Source organism: Ascaphus truei, chromosome 2 (assembly GCF_040206685.1).
Source record: "Ascaphus truei isolate aAscTru1 chromosome 2, aAscTru1.hap1, whole genome shotgun sequence".
Classification (NCBI taxonomy): Eukaryota; Metazoa; Chordata; class Amphibia; order Anura; family Ascaphidae; genus Ascaphus; species Ascaphus truei.
Genome location: NC_134484.1, coordinates 178,208,943 through 178,232,881, shown reverse-complemented (window position 1 = coordinate 178,232,881; position 23,939 = coordinate 178,208,943). Strand labels below are relative to the sequence as shown.

Below are 23,939 nucleotides of genomic sequence, written 5' to 3'. Positions count from 1 at the left end.
TTTTAATGTACTGATCATTCTTTGGTTGCTGTAGCAACCATTTAGAAAGTCATATCCACTTCCTTTTTTGAAACAGGCTCTTGAAAACTTTTTTTTTTAAGCTCTGCCCTTTGGCAACAAAGTATCACAAATAGATTTGTTGCTGTGTTCCAAACAGTAGGCTGTCTATTACTCAGAAAACTGTAATGATAATGTGTTACACTTTGTAATATAATATTACATATCAGATGCAGCATTTCACAGACTGCAGTACAAAGTTAGAAGGCGGCCATTTCGTTAGGCGCACACTCAGGATTTTGACAGATTTATAACAGGAGCACCAAACGATTGCCAGTTTAGATACGAATATAAGTAGCAAAGTTAACGTAGTGCACAGCCAAAAGGAGCAAGGAGAGGATCCAACTCCTTGAGAAAGAACATATTGTTCGAAACGCGTAGGAGGTTATTCTCTATGCCGTGATTCTCCATTAAATCATTTTTTGCATTATTGGATCCTCTCCTTGCTCCTTTTGGCTGTGGACTACTTTTACTTTGCTACTTGGATCCTTTGTCAGCATCTGCACGTCTTTTCCAGTCTTTGAAGTGGGTGATTGTGAGTATAAAAATTTCTCTTTTGAAGTGGACACTCCCAATGAAATAGAGGTTTGGTGACAATATCCCTTATCCCCTGTTTTCAGGGATCACTTCTCTTTTGAGTAGACTTCACGGATATACTCATTTAATTGCTTAGATGAATGTGGATTCACCCATGTTGTCTATAATCTGGATTTAATTATATTGCTAGCCTAGTACTAGAGCATTTCCTTATGCTCCTCATCTGTAGATAAGAATATAGAATTTATACATTGTCACATGCTTTACATATACAAATAAGATGAAAAAAGGGGGGATGTAATATTGCTGCTTTAAATGAATAGTCTTTATATAAAACGTACTGTAAGTAACGTAAGTTTGTCAGTGGAAAGTAGTGGTGCTCTATGGCTGTAGATAAAAAAGTAACAATGGCCTGTGGCTAGGGTTGCCAGGTGGCTTGTCCAAAAATACTGGACACAATGGTGAAAGGTGCGAATCGTTGATGGGGAAGAATGTTATTTATAAATGACCTGACTTACATAATTTTTTTTTTTACAAAAAAGTTTTCACCAATTTGCACCAATTTATATTCTGTTTCGTAAAAAATCTGGGGAGGGGTCTTGGGAGAGAGCGCCCTTCCGAGGATCTTTTTAGGAAATAGAATATGAAATACAGTAGTGCACCTCTCCTCTCACCCCCCCCTCCCTTCATCCTTTCTCCTCCCCCCTCCCTTCATCCTTTCTCCTCCCCCCTCCCTTCATCCTTTCTCCTCCCCCCACCCTTCATCCTTTCTCCTCCCCCCTCCCTTCATCCTTTCTCCTCCCCCCTCCCTTCATCCTTTCTCCTCCCCCCTCCCTTCATCCTTTCTCCTCCCCCCTCCCTTCATCCTTTCTCCTCCCCCCTCCCTTCATCCTTTCTCCTCCCTTTATCCTTTCTCCTCCCCCCTCCCTTCATCCTCTCACCCCCCCCCTCCCTTCATCCTCTCACCCCCCCTCCCTTCATCCTCTCACCCCCCCTCCCTTCATCCTCTCACCCCCCATCCCTTCATCCTCTCACCCCTCCCTTCATCCTCTCACCCCTCTCCCTGTCATCACCCTCACAGGACAGTAACACACACACACACACACACACACACACACACACACACACCAGGACAAATCAGAACACACACACACCAGGACAAATCAGAACACACACACACCAGGACAAATCAGAACACACACACCAGAACAAATCAGAACACACACACAAACACACACCAGGACAAATCAGAACACACACAGAAACACACACCAGGACAAATCAGAACACACACAGAAACACACACCAGGACAAATCAGAACACACACAGAAACACACACCAGGACAAATCAGAACACACACACAAACACACACCAGGACAAATCAGAACACACACACAAACACACACCAGGACAAATCAGAACACACACCAGGACAAATCAGAACACACACACAAACACACACCAGGACAAATCAGAACAAATACACACACACACACCAGGACAAATCAGAACAAATACACAAATACACACACACACACACACACACACACACACACACAAGGACAAATCAGAACAAATACACACACACACACACACACACACACACACACACACACACACACACACACACACCAGGACAAACAGACACAGGAGACACAGGACACAGCCTCACCTCTCTCAGCTCCATGCTTTTCCTCCGCTCTTTGGCCCCACCCCCAGGCTCCTGCCACCTCCTCCTGATTGGCTGCCTTACACAGCAGCAGCCAATCAGGATGGAGGAAGCTGCCCAGCCCCCTAGCAGCAGCCGCAGCCCAGCTCTCTCCCTTCTCAGGGGAAATCCCACGATTCGTTACTAAGTCCGGAGACATAATACCGGACACATACATGTACAGAGAGGTAATACTGCGCACATACATGTACAGAGAGGTAATACCGGACACATACATGTACAGAGAGGTAATACCGCACACGTACATGTACAGAGAGGTAATACTGCGCACATACATGTACAGAGAGGTAATACCGCACACGTACATGTACAGAGAGGTAATACCGCGCACATACATGTACAGAGAGGTAATACTGCACACATACATGTACAGAGAGGTAATACCGGACACATACATGTACAGAGAGGTAATACCGCACACATACATGTACAGAGAGGTAATACCGGACATATACATGTACAGAGAGGTAATACTGCGCACATACATGTACAGAGAGGTAATACTGCGCACATACATGTACAGAGAGGTAATACCGCACACGTACATGTACAGAGAGGTAATACCGCGCACATACATGTACAGAGAGGTAATACCGCACACGTACATGTACAGAGAGGTAATACCGCACACATACATGTACAGAGAGGTAATACCACGCACATACATGTACAGAGAGATAATACTGCACATGTACATGTACAGAGAGGTAATACCGCACACATACATGTACAGAGAGGTAATACCGCACACATACATGTACAGAGAGGTAATACCGCGCACGTAAATGTACAGAGAGGTAATACTGTGCACATAAATGTACAGAGAGGTAATACCGCACACATACATGTACAGAGAGGTAATACCGCATACATGTACAGAGAGGTAATACCGCACACGTACATGTACAGAGAGGTAATACAGCACACATACATGTACAGAGAGGTAATACCGCGCACGTAAATGTACAGAGAGGTAATACAGCACACGTACATGTACAGAGAGGTAATACCGCACACATACATGTACAGAGAGGTCATACCGCGCACGTAAATGTACAGAGAGGTAATACCGCGCACGTAAATGTACAGAGAGGTAATACCGCACACATACATGTACAGAGAGGTAATACCGCGCACGTAAATGTACAGAGAGGTAATACTGTGCATATACATGTACAGAGAGGTAATACCGAACACATACATGTACTGTACAGAGAGGTAATACCGGACACGTACATGTACAGAGAGGTAATACCGCGCACATGTACACACAGGTAATACCGTGCACATACATGTACAGAGAGGTAATACCGCGCACATACATGTACAGACAGGTAATACCGCGTACATGTACAGAGAGGTTATTCCGCGCATGTGTACAGAGAGGTAATTCCGCGCACATACATGTACAGAGAGGTAATTCCGCGCACATACATGTACAGAGAGGTAATACCGCGCACATACATGTACAGACAGGTAATACCGCGCACATGTACAGAGAGGTAATACCGCGCACATGTACAGAGAGGTAATACCGCGCACATATATGTACAGGCAGGTAATACCGCGTACATGTACAGAGAGGTTATTCCGCGCACGTGTACAGAGAGGTAATTCCGCGCACATACATGTCCGTTATTATCTCTCAATTTTTACCGGACAGAGTAACCAAATACAGGGCTGTCCGGTTCAATACAGGACACATGGCAACCCAGTCTGGGTAACGGGGTGCACAGAGCAATTACAAGATTAATCCTGGTGTGAGCTTTTTGCTAACTGTGAAAATAGTGATGTGACAGCGACGAGACGTACTGTTTCATAGAGGTGGACACATTGCAGTACTATGTGTATTGATGGTAGCTGTATAAAGCTACAGACCCTGGGATGATATTATTATTATCGTTTATTGGTGAAATGCCAGCATATTCTGCAGCGTGGTACAATGGGGTACAGAGATATACCTACTGTATTACAAAAACATGAACCGTTACATTCAGGTGAGGAGAAACATGCACAGACAGGTGCTAAGAGGTAATGTGGGCCCTGCTTGCGAGAGCTTATGATGTACAGGGAATGAGGGACAATGTTGAGGCAAGAAGGTAAAGTGGCTGCTTATTGTAGGATAAGATGTGTCTCAGATTAGAATATGGCCCAGTCTGACAGCTGAAGCCATTAAGATTTGAGGGGGGAGGGAAGGGGATGTTACATAGGGTGGAGATTGGTCCAGCCACGCAGCTGGTCCCAATTGGGTTGGAGGGGAAGGGGAACCAGATGCTAGAGGTGTGGCCAATAGGCTTCCTTGAAAAGGTGGGTTTTTAAACATCTGAAAGCTGGATATCATCTGTTGGATGGCAGGTTTCTGGCACTAGGTCATTCAGACCAGACGATCAATGGGAGCTTTATTTTTAATTTTTTTAAGCTGTGGGTAGTAACCATGTGATATAATTATAACTGAATCCCCCAGGTGCGAATACCACCTCAATTGCTGCCTGACATCATTGTGCATCCTTTAATTAAAAAGAGGGAAAGCCTGCAATCACATGACAATTATGCAGTTAATAAGGTCTCACCCCATGAATGATATTATATATGCGTGCATCACGTGACTGCCATTTTTCATTCACATTCTAGCACAAATAACACCATTTTTTAGTTGTTTATGTAAATGCACATGGTACAGAAGCATCTTGGGAGTGCAATGCATTTCTATCAAAAATGTCAGCAGTTTGAATTGACTCATGGTCCCACACCCCTTGTTCTTTATTATTATTCCAAAACTCTTTTTTGCTGTATCTTCTAAGGGTGTTGGGAAACACCCTTCCATCAGCTGCACCTCTTTATATTCACTAAATAATAAAAATGTTGTCTATGCTATTAATCATAGCTATCAATGCTATTTGTTTGGGATTTCTGACCTGTTTGAACTGAACCTAGGAGAAGTTTAAAAAAATAATAAAAGTATGAGTGTTTATATTTCTAAGTGTATTGTATGTATAGCTTTTTTTATATAGCGCCATTTATGTGCCTGGCGCTTCACAGCAGCAATGCACGGGACATAATATAACACCATGGGAGTAAGCGCTTCAGATATAAAAGTAACGTTAGGAAAATGAGTCCCTGCCCCAAAGAGCTTACAATCTAAGGCTGCGTCCATAGAAGGACAAGCAGCGCTGAGCCGCGTGGACGCTCCGCGCTGAGCCACGGCATCCTCAATGAGGATGTCTTTGGAGGGGGCTCACGCCAGTGTCCGCAGGCGTGCTCAGGAGTTGGATTTCTCAGCCGACAGCCAAAGCTCTTTTTCAGCGCGCTGTCGGCTGAAAACATCCAATCAGTGCGAAGCAGCGTCAGTGTCACGGCGCCGTGACATTGGTGCGTCGCGGGCGATTGGCCCAGCGACGTCACTGCCCCGCCTCCCGATCGCGCCCGCTGGCTCGCCTGCACGTGCATGAAATCGCACTGCACTCGCACTCAGCGTCAGCGCGGTTCAGCACTGCTCCCATCTCTACGGACACAGCCTAAGTATGTGCGTGCGTAAGTGTGCTTGCTTGTGCGATGAACCTCTCGTCCACCCCTAACCACGCTGAATTATTGAAACACCAGCATGGCCGTAAACGAGGTGCATTGGGACTCGCTGGTACGCAGCTTCGGATGTTTTAGGTTTATTCTCAGGGGAAAAAAACCCCATACTATTTTCCACAAATGTTCGAGAAAGTTGACACCCACAGCGCCATCAAAGCTTCAGCCTTTTAACCTGATCTAGCATCGGAATCAAACGTTACCAGTGCTTCAAAATCATGTTCTGTTCTGAGCCCTAAAGAGATTTCTACCCATCGAGATCATTGTGACAGAGTTTTGAAGGCGAAACTAATCATGTGAACTGCATAATTCAGTATTTCATCGCCTATGTTATTAAAATGTATTTGAACAAATGTACACTTCAGTATTAGATTTGAAATCTCACATAATCGTACAGCTCAGGTCTTCTGTGTAGTATTCAATGTTTGAGCACTTCGCTCAGAAACATGCTTAACTTTGCCGCCGTGTCCTGGTGTTTCCGTGTTGTAACTAAATGCAAAATGTGCTGAAAATTATACTTCAACTCTACAATTAGACTAGAAAAAGCCGTATTTATGGAATAGTCAGGAAGCAGGTGTTCAAACATGTAGATGTTGGAAAGAATACATGTCTGCTAGTTGTCCAATTTGTTCTTTCTTGGTGTCTCCTTGGGTATGCAATTAGGGATTTAAGTGTTTAAGTGTATGTGCGTGTGTGGTGTGCAGAGAGCACGGTTATGCAATGTAACGGAAGTTTGCATGGTGATGCGCTTGTGTAATTGAACAAAATGAGCATTGAGGATCATCTAGTTTTAGTTGCAGGAAAGGTGAGGCCTGAAGTGACCGCTGTGCTGGGGATTCCTGTTTACAGATCAACTTTGCAGCAAAAGTTTCCATTAATACCTCAGTGTCTGTGGACACGAAAGATTCAAGCCTATCGGATTACTGTCTGGTTTCTGAGAAGAGGAAACCTTTCCAAACATCTGTTCCACGTTTGTGTGGACAGTGTCATGCAGTGTAACACTTGTGGTATCTCTGTGGATAGGCCATATGAGGGAGCACACCTGCCAGTAAAACTGTTCCATGTCTGAGACCAGACAAGATCATGGTGACGGAGTTCTGGAAAAAGTGAAGAATATCCCTGTGCTAAGTTTAAGTTACCAGTCCTGTTTATCTTTGCACAAAAAAAAAAAAAAAAACAGTTAACTGAAACTTAGATATTGTGCATCTGTTTGATTTCAGTCACGTGAAATATGTGTTTGGAGATTATTTAGGACATTCTTGACATGTTGACGACCATTATGTAGGATGCGGGTTTGTTAAATGTCCTCTGTGCCTCTACAGAGACGCCACACAATCAATGTTGGGGGCTGGGGGGGAGTTGTAAACATGTGTAACCTCCCCCCACCCCCCCCATCCCCTTGAGGGTTTAGTATTGTACTACAGGAGGTTAGTCGTAAGCATGTGGATGTTAAGCTCATCCCTGTGGTGACACAGGGGTACTATATCAGAAGGGGTATAAAAGAGAGAGAGAGTTCTGGAAGGGAGGTTTCAGCATGAGAGGAAGAACAGAGCCTCGGGGAGTAAATGTAGGGGATATGTTCCCACGGTTATAGTACAGGTCAGGCCCCCTTTTAGTGTGTTCCAGTTAGGGACAGTGCCCTATAAGTCAGGATCTTATAGCATGGACATAAGAGAGAAGCATGTCCCACAGTGGGAATGCAGACATGCCATTGTGATTAAAGCAAAGAGGGCCCCAGCATGTTAGAGGATCAGCCCTACAAGCGGATCCTCACCTACCGTATTAATTACCCCTGAGGAAGGGGCAGAACAGAACTTGCTATTAATAGTAACGTACACAGAACAAGCCAGGATCTCAGCACGGGTACGCAGCAAATGGGACCCATAGGATGTTACTAAAAAGGGGGGCCCGGTCCACAAGACGTCAGTACAGTAACAAGTGGATGCACCTCCCGTGAGTGTTATGAGTGGGCACTCAGGGAAGAAGTCTGTCAAGAATGATAGCGGTACGGATGAAATAAAGTACAACCAAGTCAATCTAAATGTAACTGTGACTGCAGTGTTCCCAAGCATGGGACCGTGAATACAAATTGCAGTTGTACTAGGAAAACTCCTGGCGCCCATGTTTTCCATCACCCAGCCAACCACATGTTGCACCCTGAGACCAGGTAAATCGTTGCTAATGTCAAACACACAACTACATCGATGTAACCTCCCTAGGGAACTGGGCAGGGAGGGTTACACATGCTCATGCAGTTTATTACTAGCAGCATGTTAACACATGGCAGTTATATAACTATACTAGGACAGCCACAACTCTATCCGTTAGAGCTGCAGTTCAGTCTGCCGTTTAAATGTTTTATTTTTCATTCTATATATGTATCAATACAATCTACACACTGACAAGTGATTAGCTAAATTGCCGATCGATCCGTTCTCCTGTGATCGACTGTCGAAGATTCGGCTCGGGGTTTCACTAAATCCCCGTCAGTGCAGCAGAAGAGGACCCAAGATGCAATGTTCTGTGTGGAAGATTGTGTGACCAGGCAGGCACTAGATACATGTAGCGCTGCTTCCCCCCTCCCTCCCCTCTTGCTAAAGCTACAGGTGCTATGGTGCTTGGTACGTGTGAGGGTTCAGGAGAAATGAGCGTCAGCGATGGTAAGGGGAAACAGGACAGGCTTTTGGTGATCCTCAATAGAGGTCAATGCGTAATGCTAAGACCAATGCCAGGAGAGAAATAATGAAGAATAATAAAAAGTACTTGTAAAGGGACCCCCAAATAAATGCTTGATTGAAGACAGGTAATGGGTCCGTATTCCTAGATAGTGAACTCCCCACCCGCGTAGGTAAGTATACACAACAACACCAGGAATCGTGAACATTAAAAGGACCCTAGAAAGTACCTAGAGTCCTGAGATCCATATTGGGGAAAACATGTAGCAAGCAAGTTACTCACTTATGAGGCTGCAACGTCCATGTGATCCTGAAGTGGGGGTCCTTACGTGTGCATCCGCCTGGTGAGTCAATGTAACAAAAAGGAGGAGAAGAGGCAGAGCACTACAAGAAGTATCCAGCAAATAAATGATCAGGAGTGTGTGTCCCATAAAAAAATAGTTATTTAATGGTCATGTAGATAAAAGAGGGCCAGAAAGCCCCACCAACGTTTCACTTTGTCAAGCGCTCTGTGCAGCGTGAAACGTTGGTGGGGCTTTCTGGCCCTCTTTTTTTCTACATGACCATTACATAACTATTTTTTTATGGGACACACACTCTCCTGATCATTTATTTGCTGGATACTTGTTGCAGGGCTCTGCCTCTTCTCCTTTTTTTGGTGATCCTCAGGCTGAATTACGGCCTTTGGTGCAACGCCTCCAGTCATAGCAGGCTCCAGGGTTACTGGAGACAGTCCCCACCATGACAGTCTTCGAGCATACCCCTACCTAATAGACTGTAACTTAGGCAGGGGTATATAAAACAGGATCCTTTATTGGAGCAGCCACTGCAGTTGTTATTACAGTGAATGCATAGGGTTTTAGGATGGGCCCCAGGCCTCTGGTTGGTACCGGCCTTCTTGCAGTCTTGAGGCCTGGACTCTGTTCAGATATTTGGCTTCAGTCAGCCCCAGGAGGGAGAGACTAGAACTGCATGTCTCTACCCCAGGAGGGGGAGACCTGGACTGCCTAAAATTTCGAACACTTCCTTCCTAAGGCACAGAGACGTAGGGCACAAGGTCTGCACCATGATTGGCTGTACACAGACCCAGTTCACCTCCACACCTGTCAAACAGGGGTGTGCCAGAGCCTGTTACAGAAGAGGAAGGGGGTGTGACTTTGTAAATGGTTGCTATAGAAACAAAAAAATGCTTGTAAGGCCTCGTTCAGGGTGCCAGAGGCAGGAGTTGGAGGGCGGACGGCCGTCTGCTGGGCGATGTGTGTTCATCCTCCCCAGCAGACTTTTTCAGGAGTTGAGGAGGCGGGGAGGGGGCTACAGACCTGAGGTTAGGGATCGAAGTTGCAGTCTTGAAATCATTCTTAAGAATGATTTCATTGGCTGCCGACGTCCCAGTGACGCTGCTGCAGCTTCAAAAAACGACTTGGTTTGTTTATTGAAACTGTAGCCAGCGTCAACTCCGTACTTCGGAGACAGGGCAGCTGCTACCCTGACAACCAATATTCAATTTGAATACATTGTGTCCCACGGCAGCTCGCACATAAGCACGCCCTCCCTCCCTCCGAAGCCTGCACCCTGAACGAGGCCTTACATTATATATTTTTTTAAATGCTACAAGTATTTTCTCATAGTACAGAACTGATTTATTTAAAAAAAAAAAACCACATGTAGGATATTACTTCAACTGCAGCTTTAAGGCGGATATAAGGTGCAGGCTGACTAAGATTAGTGACTGCGCAGTATAGAAACGACATCAGAACAGTTCCTCTCCTGGCACAAACATGGGATAAGGAATATAGCCGGAGAATGTAGAGTAAACATGTTTTTTTAATTTCTTTGAGTAAAACATGTGCTGAAATCTCCACTTCAATGTACATGTTGCCATTGCTCTTCAGGGGAAGTAGCTTCTAAAGTACAGATGCACTTAAGAATAAATTCTTCGAGGTTTCCAATGATTTCCAGTAGATGGGGGTGATGTGCATCTCACAAGACCATATATAGGAAATAAGCCATGCATGTGGGATCTAGGTATAAAAATCACCTCCGATTTGCATCCGCGTCTTACAGATTTGACGAGACTTTTACACTCTCCAAACATTGTGCAGTGTTTAAAATGCAGATAAACATATGGAGTGTTTTACTTCTTCTACTGATCCCTCTACAGGGATTGCCCTCAAATATTAAGCCCGCTGAAAACATCAGGTAGCCTGTAACATTGAGCCTGGATTGATCTGGGCACAGAGCCGTGTTTTATAGTAGAAGCCTGTTTTTATGCACAACTAGCTGATATACCCGGCGTTGCCCGGGATTGCAGTGGCGGGGTGCGTGAAGGGCGGGGTGGAAAGGGGGGGTGCGTGAAGGGCGGGGTGGGTGCGGGGGGTGAAGGGCGGGGAGGGGGTGGGGGGTGGGGGTGAAGGGGAGGGGGTGGGGGGAGAAGGGCAGGGGGTGGGGGTGAAGGGGAGGGGGTGGGGGGCGAAGGGGAGGGGGTGGGGGGCGAAGGGGAGGGGGTGGGGGGCGAAGGGCAGGGGGTGGGGGGCAAAGGGCGGGGGTAGGGGTGAAAGTGAGGCACAAATTGTTGGCAGGAGTAAAATGTCCCTCTCCACACACACACACTGACGGGAGTGAGAGGTGGTGGAGAGTGGGACTGGCGCAGATCCGAGGAGGCTGCTTGGCCTCCCAGCGGCCGGGGAGGTAGCGCCGGGGAGGTAAGGGAGCGCCGGGGAGGTAAGTGAGCGTTGGCGGCTGGGTTAGGAGGGCCGTACTGCGCTTCCCCTCCGTCCGGGAGCCGGTTGAGAGCGAGTGGGGAGGAGCCTGAAGTTGGCGGCTGTGGCAGGAGGACCGTGCCGCGCTTCCCCTCCGTCCGGGAGCCGGTGCAGGGCGGCGCACGTGATGGCGGGGGGGGGGGGCAGAGGGGGAGTGAGAGAGTGAGAGAGTGTGTGTGTGTGTGTGTGTGTGTCCCCTTTGGCCCGTCACTCCGCCTCAGGCCAATGAGAAGTGTGAGGGGGCGGGCAGGCCAAGGGAGCCATCTCATTGGCCTGAGGCGGAGTGACGGGCCAAAGGTCCAATGTGATTGCCCCTAGGGACAGGGAGACACAGGACAGACAGACAGGCATACAACGGTTTGAGAAATATATATATATATATATATATATATATAGATGAAATCTGACTCGTTTTTATTTTCCAGAGACCCCCACCGTTTCTCTTACCCCATTCATGATACATTTTTGTGGGGGATTGCTGCTTTTAAGTGTGGACTTTAAAAGAAGGAAAAAAATGTAGTCGCACCCAGCACTGAAGGGGTTAACACGCAGGAGACAAGCTTTGACTAGCCAGCTGCCGGGTATGCCCGTGTCTTGCTGAGTGTGTGCAGCTTGCGTGTTATGTGCAACTGTTTCGGCTTCCACGGTGCATGTAAGGGAAAGTGTGTGTGTGTGTGTGTGTGTGCGTGTGTGCGTGTGTGCGTGTGTTTGTGTAACTAGCAAGCCTAGAGACTAAAAAAACACACTGGGCAACATGACTGCAATTATTTTACCTTGATAAAAGTAAATACACATCCCTAGTCTATGAATGGGTAAGTCTGCCTCTTGTTATCTCAACAATAGAGCTGTTATTCAAAGAGCGCACATTGTAATAGACTTGGTTTCTCTGAAAAGAGAGAGTGCTTTGCATATACAATCTAAATGAAATCTTTTTTTATGGATGCGTATACTGTACCTTGTTCTGTGTGTTGTACTCTTTTTCCTTGTGTTTTACATTGCTGCTTTTGGCTACATGTCCGTGCTTTGTAGCAGATGTATTGTATTTCATGTTTGTCACTGCAGGTGGACCATCTCCTTACTGTGTGCCTGCTTGTCTATGCCTTGGGTAGGGATCTCGCCAACCAGATGGGCTAAAATGTTTCTGCCCTATAAAGACATTTAGAATACTGTTATTGTTTTGTGTGTTTGCGAGGCTCCACATATAATACAGATCAGAACAATGTCTAACACAGACGAAAACATTCCTATAAAGCTGCACTGGATTGTAATCCGCACTATCGCCGTACATTGGTTCATTAGCCTAAATTAGCCCCAACACACAGACCCTTGGCAGGTATGCCAGTTTGATTCCATCCACGCTCTGTAACACAAAATAGCAACCCGGCATTCTTTGCCATACACATTCGGTTATCATTTAGTGTTTCAAAGGCAGGTGGGATTAAGAAATGTTGACGGCTAGGTAACCAGCTGTAATTTATTTTGGCTCCAATATCTTATGCTGGTCTTTATTCTCAATATTGAGAACCTATGGGCCAGTTTTACAAAAATTATATTCATATGTAGATCTATTTCTACTGTTTGTGAGTTCACCTTGTATTGTAAGTTTGGGGCATGGGTTCACTTATGTTTACAGCTGTTAAAGCTGATTTGTAAATGCAATCACTTATAATTTACATTGCCTGCATGTTTCTACGGTAAGTTGCTGCATAACTGGTTGGCAATCTGTAAAAATAGTGAGCTGTTGCAAAATCTTGTGGCCCACAAACACAGACCCCTCTCTTCAAGGGAGAGGAAGGATGGAGCAAAACAAATGAGGATCGTAGCGCCCTGTTTCTGTTCTACCTTATCATCTTCTCCTTTCGTCTTCCATATTGACACCTATTTTTGCCTTCTCCTCTGCGATCACTATCCACCCTCTACCTGTGTTACCTTCTCTTCTATTCCTCTCTTCCCACCGTGCAACCATCTTTTATCCTTTGCTCCCACTATGCCTGCTTTTCTACCCTCCATCTCCCTCCTGTCTCCTTTTCTATCCTTCTGTTCACCTTTTGTCTTCTACCCTTTTCCCATTTACTACTATTTCTATCCCGCTAGAGCCGCCTTTCCCCCAGCCTCCCCCGCCCCCTTTCCTGCTAAGGGGGATGCAGAGGAACTGGTACAAAAGCCTTACCATCATTCATCAGTCTGTTTTGAGGAGGTGTATCCATAGCAAACCCTATTCCCTGCCCCCTGAGGTCCAGCTTATCCCTTGTAACTGCAGCACCTGTTTCTACAACCGAGCAGAGCTCATCTGACACAATTATCTACACTTCTTGGTCCAACAGGACTCTGGTTTTCCCTGCCCGTTTTGGACATTTGAAAAATGGCACACTACGATAGAGAAAGCATTTTAAATGTTGATTTTTAGACCATGGTTATTTATGTAATTTTTTTTTTACACTTTGTGAGTGACTAAAGGTGTGCTGCGTGTTAATTACTGGCACTCAATGGGCCCGATGACATACAGAGTTATGTTTATGTATTCCAGCAGGATATACAGTAGCGTTGTAGAAATGGGCAAATGTTTCTGCAAAATTGAAGTTCACTGTGGAAACTGTGTTTTTTGGTCATTTTTGTTAGACTATAAAAAAATTAAAAAAATTATTAAAAAACACCACTAGGTTTAAAAAACTATAAAGTACGAAAATCTGTAAAAGTTCGCAAAGCATTTTTGCCAATTGACGAAAGTTTTTTTTGTTTTTTTTTCTCACAAAGAAAAAATACTTGCAAATTCTTTGCAACATATTCGATATTTTCTTCTAATTGTGTCCAACATCCAGGGGGGAAAAGGTAAATTGAATTTTTACAAATTGCCCAACTCTAGCGGTGAACACGATGAGATTGGAAGTGGAGTATCCTCCCCTTCTTTTCACAACATGGCGGGGCCTGCACATAACATGGTCGCTACACAAGGGCATCACCTGACAGGTTAAAATGGCCGCTGCCATCCACACTCATTAAGACAACAGCGGCTGTCATGGCAACAGCTGACTGAAGTGAAAGAATGATGGAAACATTGTAAAAAAAATGGGATTTAAAAGAAAATGAGAAGTTAGAAATAGAACAATCTGATATGACTTAATTTTATGTTTTTTGGGAGGATTGCTGCTTTAAGAAAAACACTTACCAGGATTTCAGATTTGACTCGGGTTGCCTATTTCATGCCTCTTAGTAATTTGGTCAGTATGTATACTGGGTATCAGGTGGTCACTTAATTGCCTTGGGATTTCAAGCACATTCTTGATTGTCACCACCACTGGGGTTCTTGCTGGTTGGAGTAAAATATAAAGATGGTATAAGCGGAGTTCAGCTAATTAATGCTGGGCTTCTGACACATCAGTAGAGTAAAGCAAAAGTTCATTAACGTAACATGTTCCTGATCTTGATTGCGCTACAGACATGAAATTGTGTTATGGCTGCGTGGCTTCCTACATGCAAGTGACAGCATGTACCTAATTTGAATTATAATGTCTAATAAGGTGATAAGTTGCCTTGGATTGTGCTGCATGCACATCTGTCTCTGAATCTAAAGAGAGTGCAATTTGTGATTAGCTGTTCTTATAAGCAACATAGCTCACAATGTCCCTGTGGCTGCCTTTGTCTTTTACTTTGTTCTAGTAAATCTCCATGTTTAGTTAAATTGAATCCCATATTTTATACATTTTGTCAGAATGCATGTACAAAAACTGCATGTTTTATTCAGTTGAAAAAATAAATAAAATACAGACACAGAGAATGCTATAAGACGGGCATGGCACAGTTATTGTAACACGTTCTGAGGTAGGAGATTGAGCTATTATTTCAGGGTCAAAAACATTGTCCAGGGAACAGGCCAGATATGTTACAACTACACGCACTGTGTATCTGAGGACTTGCCAAACTTGGGGGGATTTGTGTATGGCATTTAGTCTGCACGCCTAAAGGAAGGTATGTGGGCATTAAGCGGTTTTGGAAATTTACTAAAAGGGCGTTAAAGTTTAGAGCTGAAAAGATGGAAGATCCCAGGTGTAAACCGTTTTTGCAAGGGTCAGTTGGAAGTGTGTTTGTGTTGATATGCACCTAGTTTTTTTGTATACATTGTCAAGTCTGATCTTTGTCTCACATATGTTTTTGAATGGTTGAGAAAGCAATTGTTTTGCAAGCTCTTAGCAGTGTAATTCTTTGATATTGGTGACCTGCTCTTCTGCATTTACTTCAAATAAAAAATGTTGAATGCTTACAGTACATAACCTGCAATTTCTAAAGACCAAAGAGGACACAACAGCAGTGATGCATATATAGATTTGCCTAGAGCCAAGATCATCAACTGGAGACATTGTTCATAACTGGAGACATGTTTCATGGCCAAACGCTGGGGCCCAACATTGGCAGGCTTTCTGCTAATTTCTAAAGTGCCTGAAGTGCTTTAGAAAAGGGAGAGTGTTTGCATAAAGCACTTTTAACCTTTACCTGCTTTGGGGCATTGAAGAATAGAGAGCTGCCATTTTCTTCTAAAAGATTAAGACAAGTCCCTTCTCCCGGGAGGCTTGGCTACTGTTTAATGATTATTTGATTTTCATTCTCCATGTATAATCATGTTGCAGGTTAAAGGTTGAGTTTGCATAATCTTGTAGTATTCCTATTAAAGTACAATTGGATATTATGTTTTAGTATGTGCATATTGTAGCACAATCCCAATTCCTTTCTCTTTTTTTTGGTAACAGTAACTAATACTAGTTGGATTGCTAGTTTGGAGCCTTTTTTAATAGGCGCAATTTAACTGCTCAGTGACGCAAATTGATGAATGGGTCTTATAGTGACAAATATGTCTAAAAAATGTAAAATCTTTGTTTTGTAATACTCAAATTGCAGCTCTTTACAGTTGCAGCCACTGAGAGGAAAACACAAATTATGTCTTTTCAGTTTGCCTTTAAAACGGTTGCATTCCTCCTCCCCACCCTTACCTTAGTGTTTAATTAATTTGGTGCCTATGAAGTGGAAGAAAAAGACGATAATGTTTTTTTTGGGCATTGTCTAATGAAGTTATGGATATTCCTGGGTTAGTGCTTTGCATATCAAGTATTCTAATGCACTGATGATTAGCCCTTTAAATGATGTGTGTTGAAAATTAAGGTGGTCTTGAGATTGTGCTGGATAGACTTGTTTTCTGATGAGATGATTGCTCCTGTGGTTTTGAATTTCGCTATACTCTTGATTCTGGGTACATACTGTAATGTAGCTTGGCAAAGCAGAATGCATTGCCAACCTCACTGAGCAGGTTACACTCACAAGTAAAAATCAAGGACAGAACATAGAACACAGACAGAGCCCAATGCTACTTCCAATGACACAGATACACAGTAAAGTACCTATATATAATGACCATATGTTTTTAGTTTAGATATATACATATATGTATATATATATGTATATCTAAACTAAAAACATATGGTCATTTAGAATCAAACTAAATGACCATATGTTTTTAGTTTAGATACACAGTAAAGTACATATATATATATATATATATATATATATATATCTAAACTAAAAACATATGGTCATTTAGTTTGATTCTAAATGACCATATGTTTTTAGTTTAGATATACATATATATATATATATATATATATAGGTACTTTACTGTGTATCTGTGTCATTGGAAGTAGCATTGGGCTCTGTCTGTGTTCTATGTTCTGTCCTTGATTTTAACTATATATTGCCATGCCCAGTAGCACTCCGTTTTGACACTCAAATGCAAATATATATATTGTGGTTACTTTGGGGATATATAATTTAGGAGCTTACTGGTTTTCTCTGTTTTACACTCACAAGTACTCGGTTATTCCACAGATGCTGCATGCCAAAATTGGCACGTTTGTCACACTCACCCCTCTTCTAAAGTCTAGACTAGTGATTATCAACCGGAGATCCGCGAGCACCCCTCAGGGGTTCTGTGGCCGGGGGGAGGGGAAAGAGAGAGCAGGTACAACTCTCCCAGGTGTCATAGGCATGGTGACACCCCACGTATCAGTGACCCAGCGGCTCCCGAGTTCAGGAGCAGCAGCCGCCCGGTCACTGCTATCCTTCCTCTCCCTGCTCCTGCCAGCACCAGAAGTCGCGTCAACTTCCGGCTGACAGGAGGAAGAGGAAGGATTGGGTAAGAGCATGCGCTTTCTTCTCCCTTAGGCCTAGTTCAGGGTGGATGCTATGGCGCGAGTGTCCGTGCGCGCTTCCGCCGCGCGCTCCCGCAGCCCAGCGATCTGTGCCTTGGCTGCAGGAGTTGGGTCGCAGCGTTTGGGGTCGTGGGGGGCGTGGCGAATGTGTCACGGAGCTGGTTCGCTGAACCAGCTCACGTGACGCGACTGCAGCCCGAAAAATCATTTTGGGTTGTAGCGGCAAAATGTAGCAGCGTCAACGCTGTACTTTGCCGCCGGTGGAGTTTTCAGTTTGAAAACTCCCACCGAACAACCCAAAATTGCGACGGATGTGCGCGTGCACGTCGCGTAGCAGCCACCCTGAACTCGGCCTTAAAGTCAGAGAGGGGTGGGGGTGTTAGCTCACTTAAAGTGAGATAGAGTGTGTGTGTGTAAATGAGAGGGTGTGTGTGTTTGCTCCCTTAAAAGTGTGTAGTGAGAGGGTGCGGGTGAGAGGGTGTAAGTGAGGTGTGTGTGTGTGAGTAAACGAGAGGGGGAATGTGTGTGTGTTTGTGAGAGGGGGAGAGTGAGTGTGAGGATAGAGACACGAGGGGAGTGATGCGTGGGGGAGGGTTTGGGGTTCCCCAGAATTTCACACTTGTATTCTGGGGTTTCTTAACCAAAAAAAGGTTGAAAACCACTGGGCTAGACGTATGACATAAGATGAATTGGTTATTAGGTGATGAGGAGAACTTGCAACATTGATCATAGGCATTCGTATGAATGAGGAACTGCAGATGTAACAGTCCCTTCACAAGTCTTCTGTTGTTCAAGTAACTTACATGATGTATTAATTACCCTTTCCTTAGTCTTACAATGATTTATTTATTGTTCTATAATGAATAAACGGAAGCATTTTCCCTCCGTTTCAGGAAATGGCAAAGATTCTAAACCACCCACGAGTGTACGGGTTTCTGCACATCCCAGTGCAGTCTGCCTCAGACAGTGTGCTTATGGACATGAAGAGAGAGTACTGCACAGCAGACTTCAAAAGAGTGGCGGATTTTTTGAAAGAGAGGTATGTTTACTGGTGTGGTGTGTGAGATTAGCAGTGCTTTCTTCCACAACATCTGAAAGGTAACTTATTCCTATCACTGTGCAGGGGGAAAGAAAAAAAAAAAGGGAAAATACTTCTTCAAGGTTCTTAAATTCCTAGGAACAAAGCATTGATGTGGGTTCAGCGTCCCTCAGAATGACTTTCATCCCTGGAAGGCATACGTTTTACTTCTCAAAAGAGTCTACTTTTTCTTTTCTGTCAAATAACACAAATTGAGATCGTTTGAGTGCAGGTATGTGCAGGTACTTTGGATGTACGTAAAACTAGACAAAGAAGCATTTTTTTTTTGTTTTATTTCTCTTTCTGATTTCCTACAAAAAGGTCAATTTTGAAAGGTGTATACAATGTTATTGGCTTTGGATTCTTTGAAGGATTCAGGACTGTTAACATACAGGTTCGCCGACGAGTATTCTAAAAGTTGCCTTGGAAAATCTGGGGCAATCACCAACAAGACCCAGGTACATGCTGCAAACATTTCAGTGACATTTCTGCAGAAACTAGTGGCCCATCGGATTAACACAGCAGGGGACCCTGGCAGTCCTATTCAGTTTGAATGGGACAACCAGGGACCCCCGCTGTTAATCCGATGGGCCATTAGTCTGTCTGCAGAAATGTCACTGAAATGTTGCAGCATGTACCCAGCATGTACCTGGGTCTTGTTGGTGATTGCCCCAGATTTGTTTTAGAATACTCGTCGGCACTACAGTAAGTCTCATCTCGGTGACGGAATTAATTTGCCAACTTCTGGACTGTCAATACCTGTTCAAATTATTGACGCTACATAATATAGCCTGTGGACACAACAAAATAACACATTAAAAAACAATAATTATGTACTTAAATAAATGACTCTCAGACTTTAGAATTCCAACCAAATTTATGTTGGGCAGATTTTCAAGGGGTAGGGTAGGACAATGAAGCTGATCTCTTATCCTTCCATTGACTTGCATTGGTTTGAGTGAGGTGGAAACGGGGAACGCTAAACATTTTAGGTAACTATCCGAAAGTATCTCTTGTATATACAGTAGGTGTAACCCAATCATGATCAAAAAATGTATGTGAGACAGAGCCGTGCACCTGCATTGGTAAGTGTTAACATGCTGTATTAAGTGTTCATATTGTACGGGGTAGACCATAGCATATTTGTACACCTCAAGATATTGATCCTACATTGCTGGACACAGCTAGACATCTATAAAGCAGAATACTGTTGGTAAGCTGTGCAGTTTACGTCAATACATTGCCATTTACATTGGCCATGATGAATTAAGATAATAATTTTACTAGATAACAGTGGGTGACACACTAAACGTATGCCCACCATCCTTCTGCTGTTCACATCCCCATCATTTAGAGTACACAAGGTAAAACAAAGAATTAAACATTAATTGGAGAAATAAAATTAGTTTTAGGTGTAAACCATTTTAGGTCACTGATCATAGCCGTTACAATGACTTGGGGAGAGAGAGAGAGAACTAGCCATCTGTATTTATTTCAATATTGATTTTAGTGATTTACACAAAAAAAATAACACACTTCCCTGGATAGATAGACCTGCAAAGAGCCAAGTGATGTTCTAGATTTAAACCTGAAACTCACACTTTCTTTTCGGGCTCTGCCCAGTTCTAAAAGATGCACTTTGATAGTAGAGAAGCTGGTAGGTGCTGATGGCAGGTAATTGGCCTCATATATGAACCAATACTCCACAATCCATGAAATAAAAAGCATCATGTGGAGTCTTAGATTTTGCATTAAACAGGCAAAAGTGAACAGGTTCTGTGCAACAAATGGATATGAGACGCCTCGGATCTGTCTTCATTGATGTGCATGGCTGTATTTATCTGGAGATGGGCATGAATTTGTATAATGCTGTTACCTGGGGGGAAGTAATAATAATAAAAAAAAGCACACCTTTGTGTTCACAACCCTATAGTAAGTAAACAATATTCTTCTTTATCGTAACTTTTTCTCTATTGTGGGCTTCAAAATCTTATCATGGACATTTTCCAACTTTTGAAAACTTTGATTGATCCTATTCTTCTTCTCTCTGAGCGGTGTCTCTTAATCTGCAACATATTTATGTAGCGGAGGCCACCTACGGTCCCCCCTACCTGCCTCCGGTGCGGGGAATTGCTTCGCACGAGCGGGGCGCATGCGCAATTGCGACCGGAGCAGCGGACATCTTAGGCATTGCTGATAACACTGTCAGAGACTATAAGTCCCAGGGGGCTTTGCTAGAAAGTGGTGCGAGCGGTCGTTTTTGAACAGAGAACTGCTCTGCAGAATTCGAGAGGTGACAGTCGCGAGGGAGTTGAAAACGAGAGAGGAGCAAGTAGTGTTCAGGGAGCCAGTGGCTTCCTGGTTAGGACTACTGTATATACTGCCCCTTTAGGCCCCAGATAGGCCCTGAGCCACCAGTTTAAATACCGTAGGGACTGCTAGCTGTAGGGATTTCCCTATAGTGCTCAGTGCCAAGAGACTGCTGTTGCTGTGGATCTGGTGAGAGACCCTTCGCTGGAGTTGCCACCGCGCGGTCACAAGCCTGGACCCTACGGCGTGAGAGTATTGGTGTTGGAGGCCCCACTGCGTAGGACATACTACAGCATTACCCTACTGTTAATATACCCTGGTTTGGCCTGAGACCAGGAAGGTACGATCGTGCACCATCACATCACAAAGGGGGGGGGGGGGTGGGCGGGTTAGGGAGATGGAGAGGAGTAGCGCTGCCCTCACACACACACACACTTTGGGTGGGATCCGCCTTGTGGACATCAGGGTTTCAGGTGCCCAGGGCAACCTGAGTACTTTGGGGGAACCAATCATTGTGTGATGTCTTTATTATTGTTATGAAGTGTGTGTTATTGTATTATTGTGTTATTACTGTGTTAGTAAAGTGTGTTGTATATACATTGGTTGTATTATTATTGTCGTATTGTTTCCTATGAGGAGTTAATGCCGCCTACACTGGGATCCTCCTAAGTGGAGGCGCTGCACCGACAGAGAGCTCACCACAGGCTCCCAGAAGTGGAGGCTTAGGCCTCCTGTGAGCATACAGGTATCGGCAGCACGCGTAACCGCCCGCGGTTTCGCATAGGGAAAGGGGGTTACATTTACTTAAGTCACTAATCTTCTGGATTTGTTTAATAATACTAATACGTGTTTTGCAAGGGTGCATATCATGATTTTTAGTACCTAAAGTGACCACGTGCAGAACTAAACCCTTTTTTTTCACTAAGCCTCTCAATTTACTGTCAGAGAGAAGTGCTTTCTGTAAAACCTTGAATGTTCTGGATGGGTTAACGCAGACATTTGTTGTAGCTGGAGGCCTCATTACATTGCTCAGTATCTGAGCTGACTTGAACAGGATTCATTATCCCCTTTAAAAGTTGGCAGCCATTATCATAACAGCAGTTGGATTTAGGGTAACCTAGCAGTGTTGGCACACGTTGGGTCATAGGGAAATGCATTAAAGCATGTATCCTTTGCAACAATATTAAATGTGTGTGAATCACTTAATATCCACATTTAAAAGCGCTGGCCAAAAGCAGAGCGCTACCCAATAAATAATCGTTTTAACATTTGTTTCAAAGTGTAGGGATCCAGTTTTGTTGTAGCCTTGAAGTCAGACCCGTTATTGATGGTGCCATCCCATTTAGTGGTCTCTATGTTTTAAGAATATAGGGTTTCCTTATTTTAGTCTGTGGGAGTTCTTCAGACCTTCAATAGCTAAAGTAGAGAAGTGGTTGAAGGTGATGTGTCTAAGCAGCTAGAACAGCAATTGCTAAAGGTTTTTTCCCTTGCACACAGTAGCAGCAAGTCTCAGGATTACTCCTACATCTGTGCCACGTTACTTAGTTTAAAGTCGTAAGCTAAAGTGATGGCTCACTATTATCTTCAATACAGTGATCAAAGCACAAGTAATTACTGTACAAATAAACTTAAACGGTCTTGAAGAAACGGGTTTTGCCTCCAAAAAAAAAAATCACATACTTTCCAATGTTTAGCAACTTCTCCGGTTGCTTTAGCTGTTCCAACATCTGGCTTCTCCTATGAATGCTGGCTGTGGGTGTCAATGGGGTAAAAATACGTAGACCCTGCACCAGAATATAGGAGGCTCACTTTAAATGTCTGCTATTGATTGAGTTCAATGAGTGTGATTGGTGCAGCAACGGGGCGGCAAGATGCAGTGAATAAATGAATTCCTCTACCGTCCTTCTCTTCTGTAGGCCTGTCTAACAGCATCATTTAGTGCAAGCAGAATGAGCTTCTTTTACAAGTAGGACAGATGCCAAATGCACTGCAGTCTGGAGTTCAAAAACAAGCAGATCAATGCATCTTTACTGACTAATGCCAGATTTGTTTTATGTTTTCCCTTTAATATTACTCTTAGATGACAAATCTAAGCAGCAGGATTGCAAATACGGACACTGGTATAAACGATCGCCTTCACCTAGCCCCGGGAGAAGTTAGAACGCTATATCCATACACTCATAGGAGATACAGTATGCAAACCCAGTGCAAAAACAAAAAAAGGTTAGGTATAGCAACCTGACACCTAAGGTACAAACACAATATTCCTGGGGTTTATGCTTGCGGGAACCAAGTCACTGGTTTTCAAATGTAAAAGCTGTCCTTTGGTTTGCTTCTCACTCCTTTATTTGCTTGCCCACCATGAAACTCTCTCTTCTTTTCCATCTTGCACTTATGGACATAAAATAATATATTGTTCACCCTCCCTTCGGTGGGATTTGTTGTGTGCACTATTGTAATACCAAGACTAGCTTTTATTTAATTTTTAAAATCACATAAATGAATGAAAGATAGTGGGCAGTATGTACAACACAGGGGCAGTATGTACAACACAGGGGCAGTATGTACAACACAGGGGCAGGAGATAAGATGTGGTGTTCATTGTATGCAGCCATAAGGTTGGTCAAGTTCCTCCTGATTTTGTCAAAGCCGCTTAAGGAATATTTTATTGTTTGAACCCAGTGTCACGTTTAATATGTCTAATGGTGGGTCATGAATATCATTTTTTATACTGACAGATCATCACTTACCAGAGGACGGGGTGGGGTTTCATAATTCATTTGTGGTTTCACCTCTCCTGAGTTATTGCTCCACTTCTTCCCCTCCCTCATGATGAGCAGTCATTATACAAATGATATCCACTGTCTGCCATTGCATGTAATCTATCTGCAGTATGTGCCGGCTTCTCATCCATCTCCCTGTCTGTCTGCCAACCTATTTATCTGTGTGTTTATCTACATATCAGGCTGACGAACTATCTGCTGATCTATAAAAACATATACGTTCCATTATAAAAGTGTAC

The 23,939-nt window shown here is 43.9% G+C and overlaps 1 protein-coding gene across 2 annotated transcripts in view; it reads left to right on the top strand.

The window, feature by feature from the left end:
* CDKAL1 (CDKAL1 threonylcarbamoyladenosine tRNA methylthiotransferase) overlaps positions 1-23,939 on the top strand; it is an 869,422-nt gene that overhangs the window by 514,293 nt on the left and 331,190 nt on the right. For both annotated transcript variants that reach the window (XM_075585602.1, XM_075585601.1), the window contains one exon: positions 18,423-18,568. In XM_075585602.1, the coding sequence (XP_075441717.1) occupies positions 18,423-18,568 (146 nt within the window). The remainder of the gene's footprint in view (positions 1-18,422; positions 18,569-23,939) is intronic.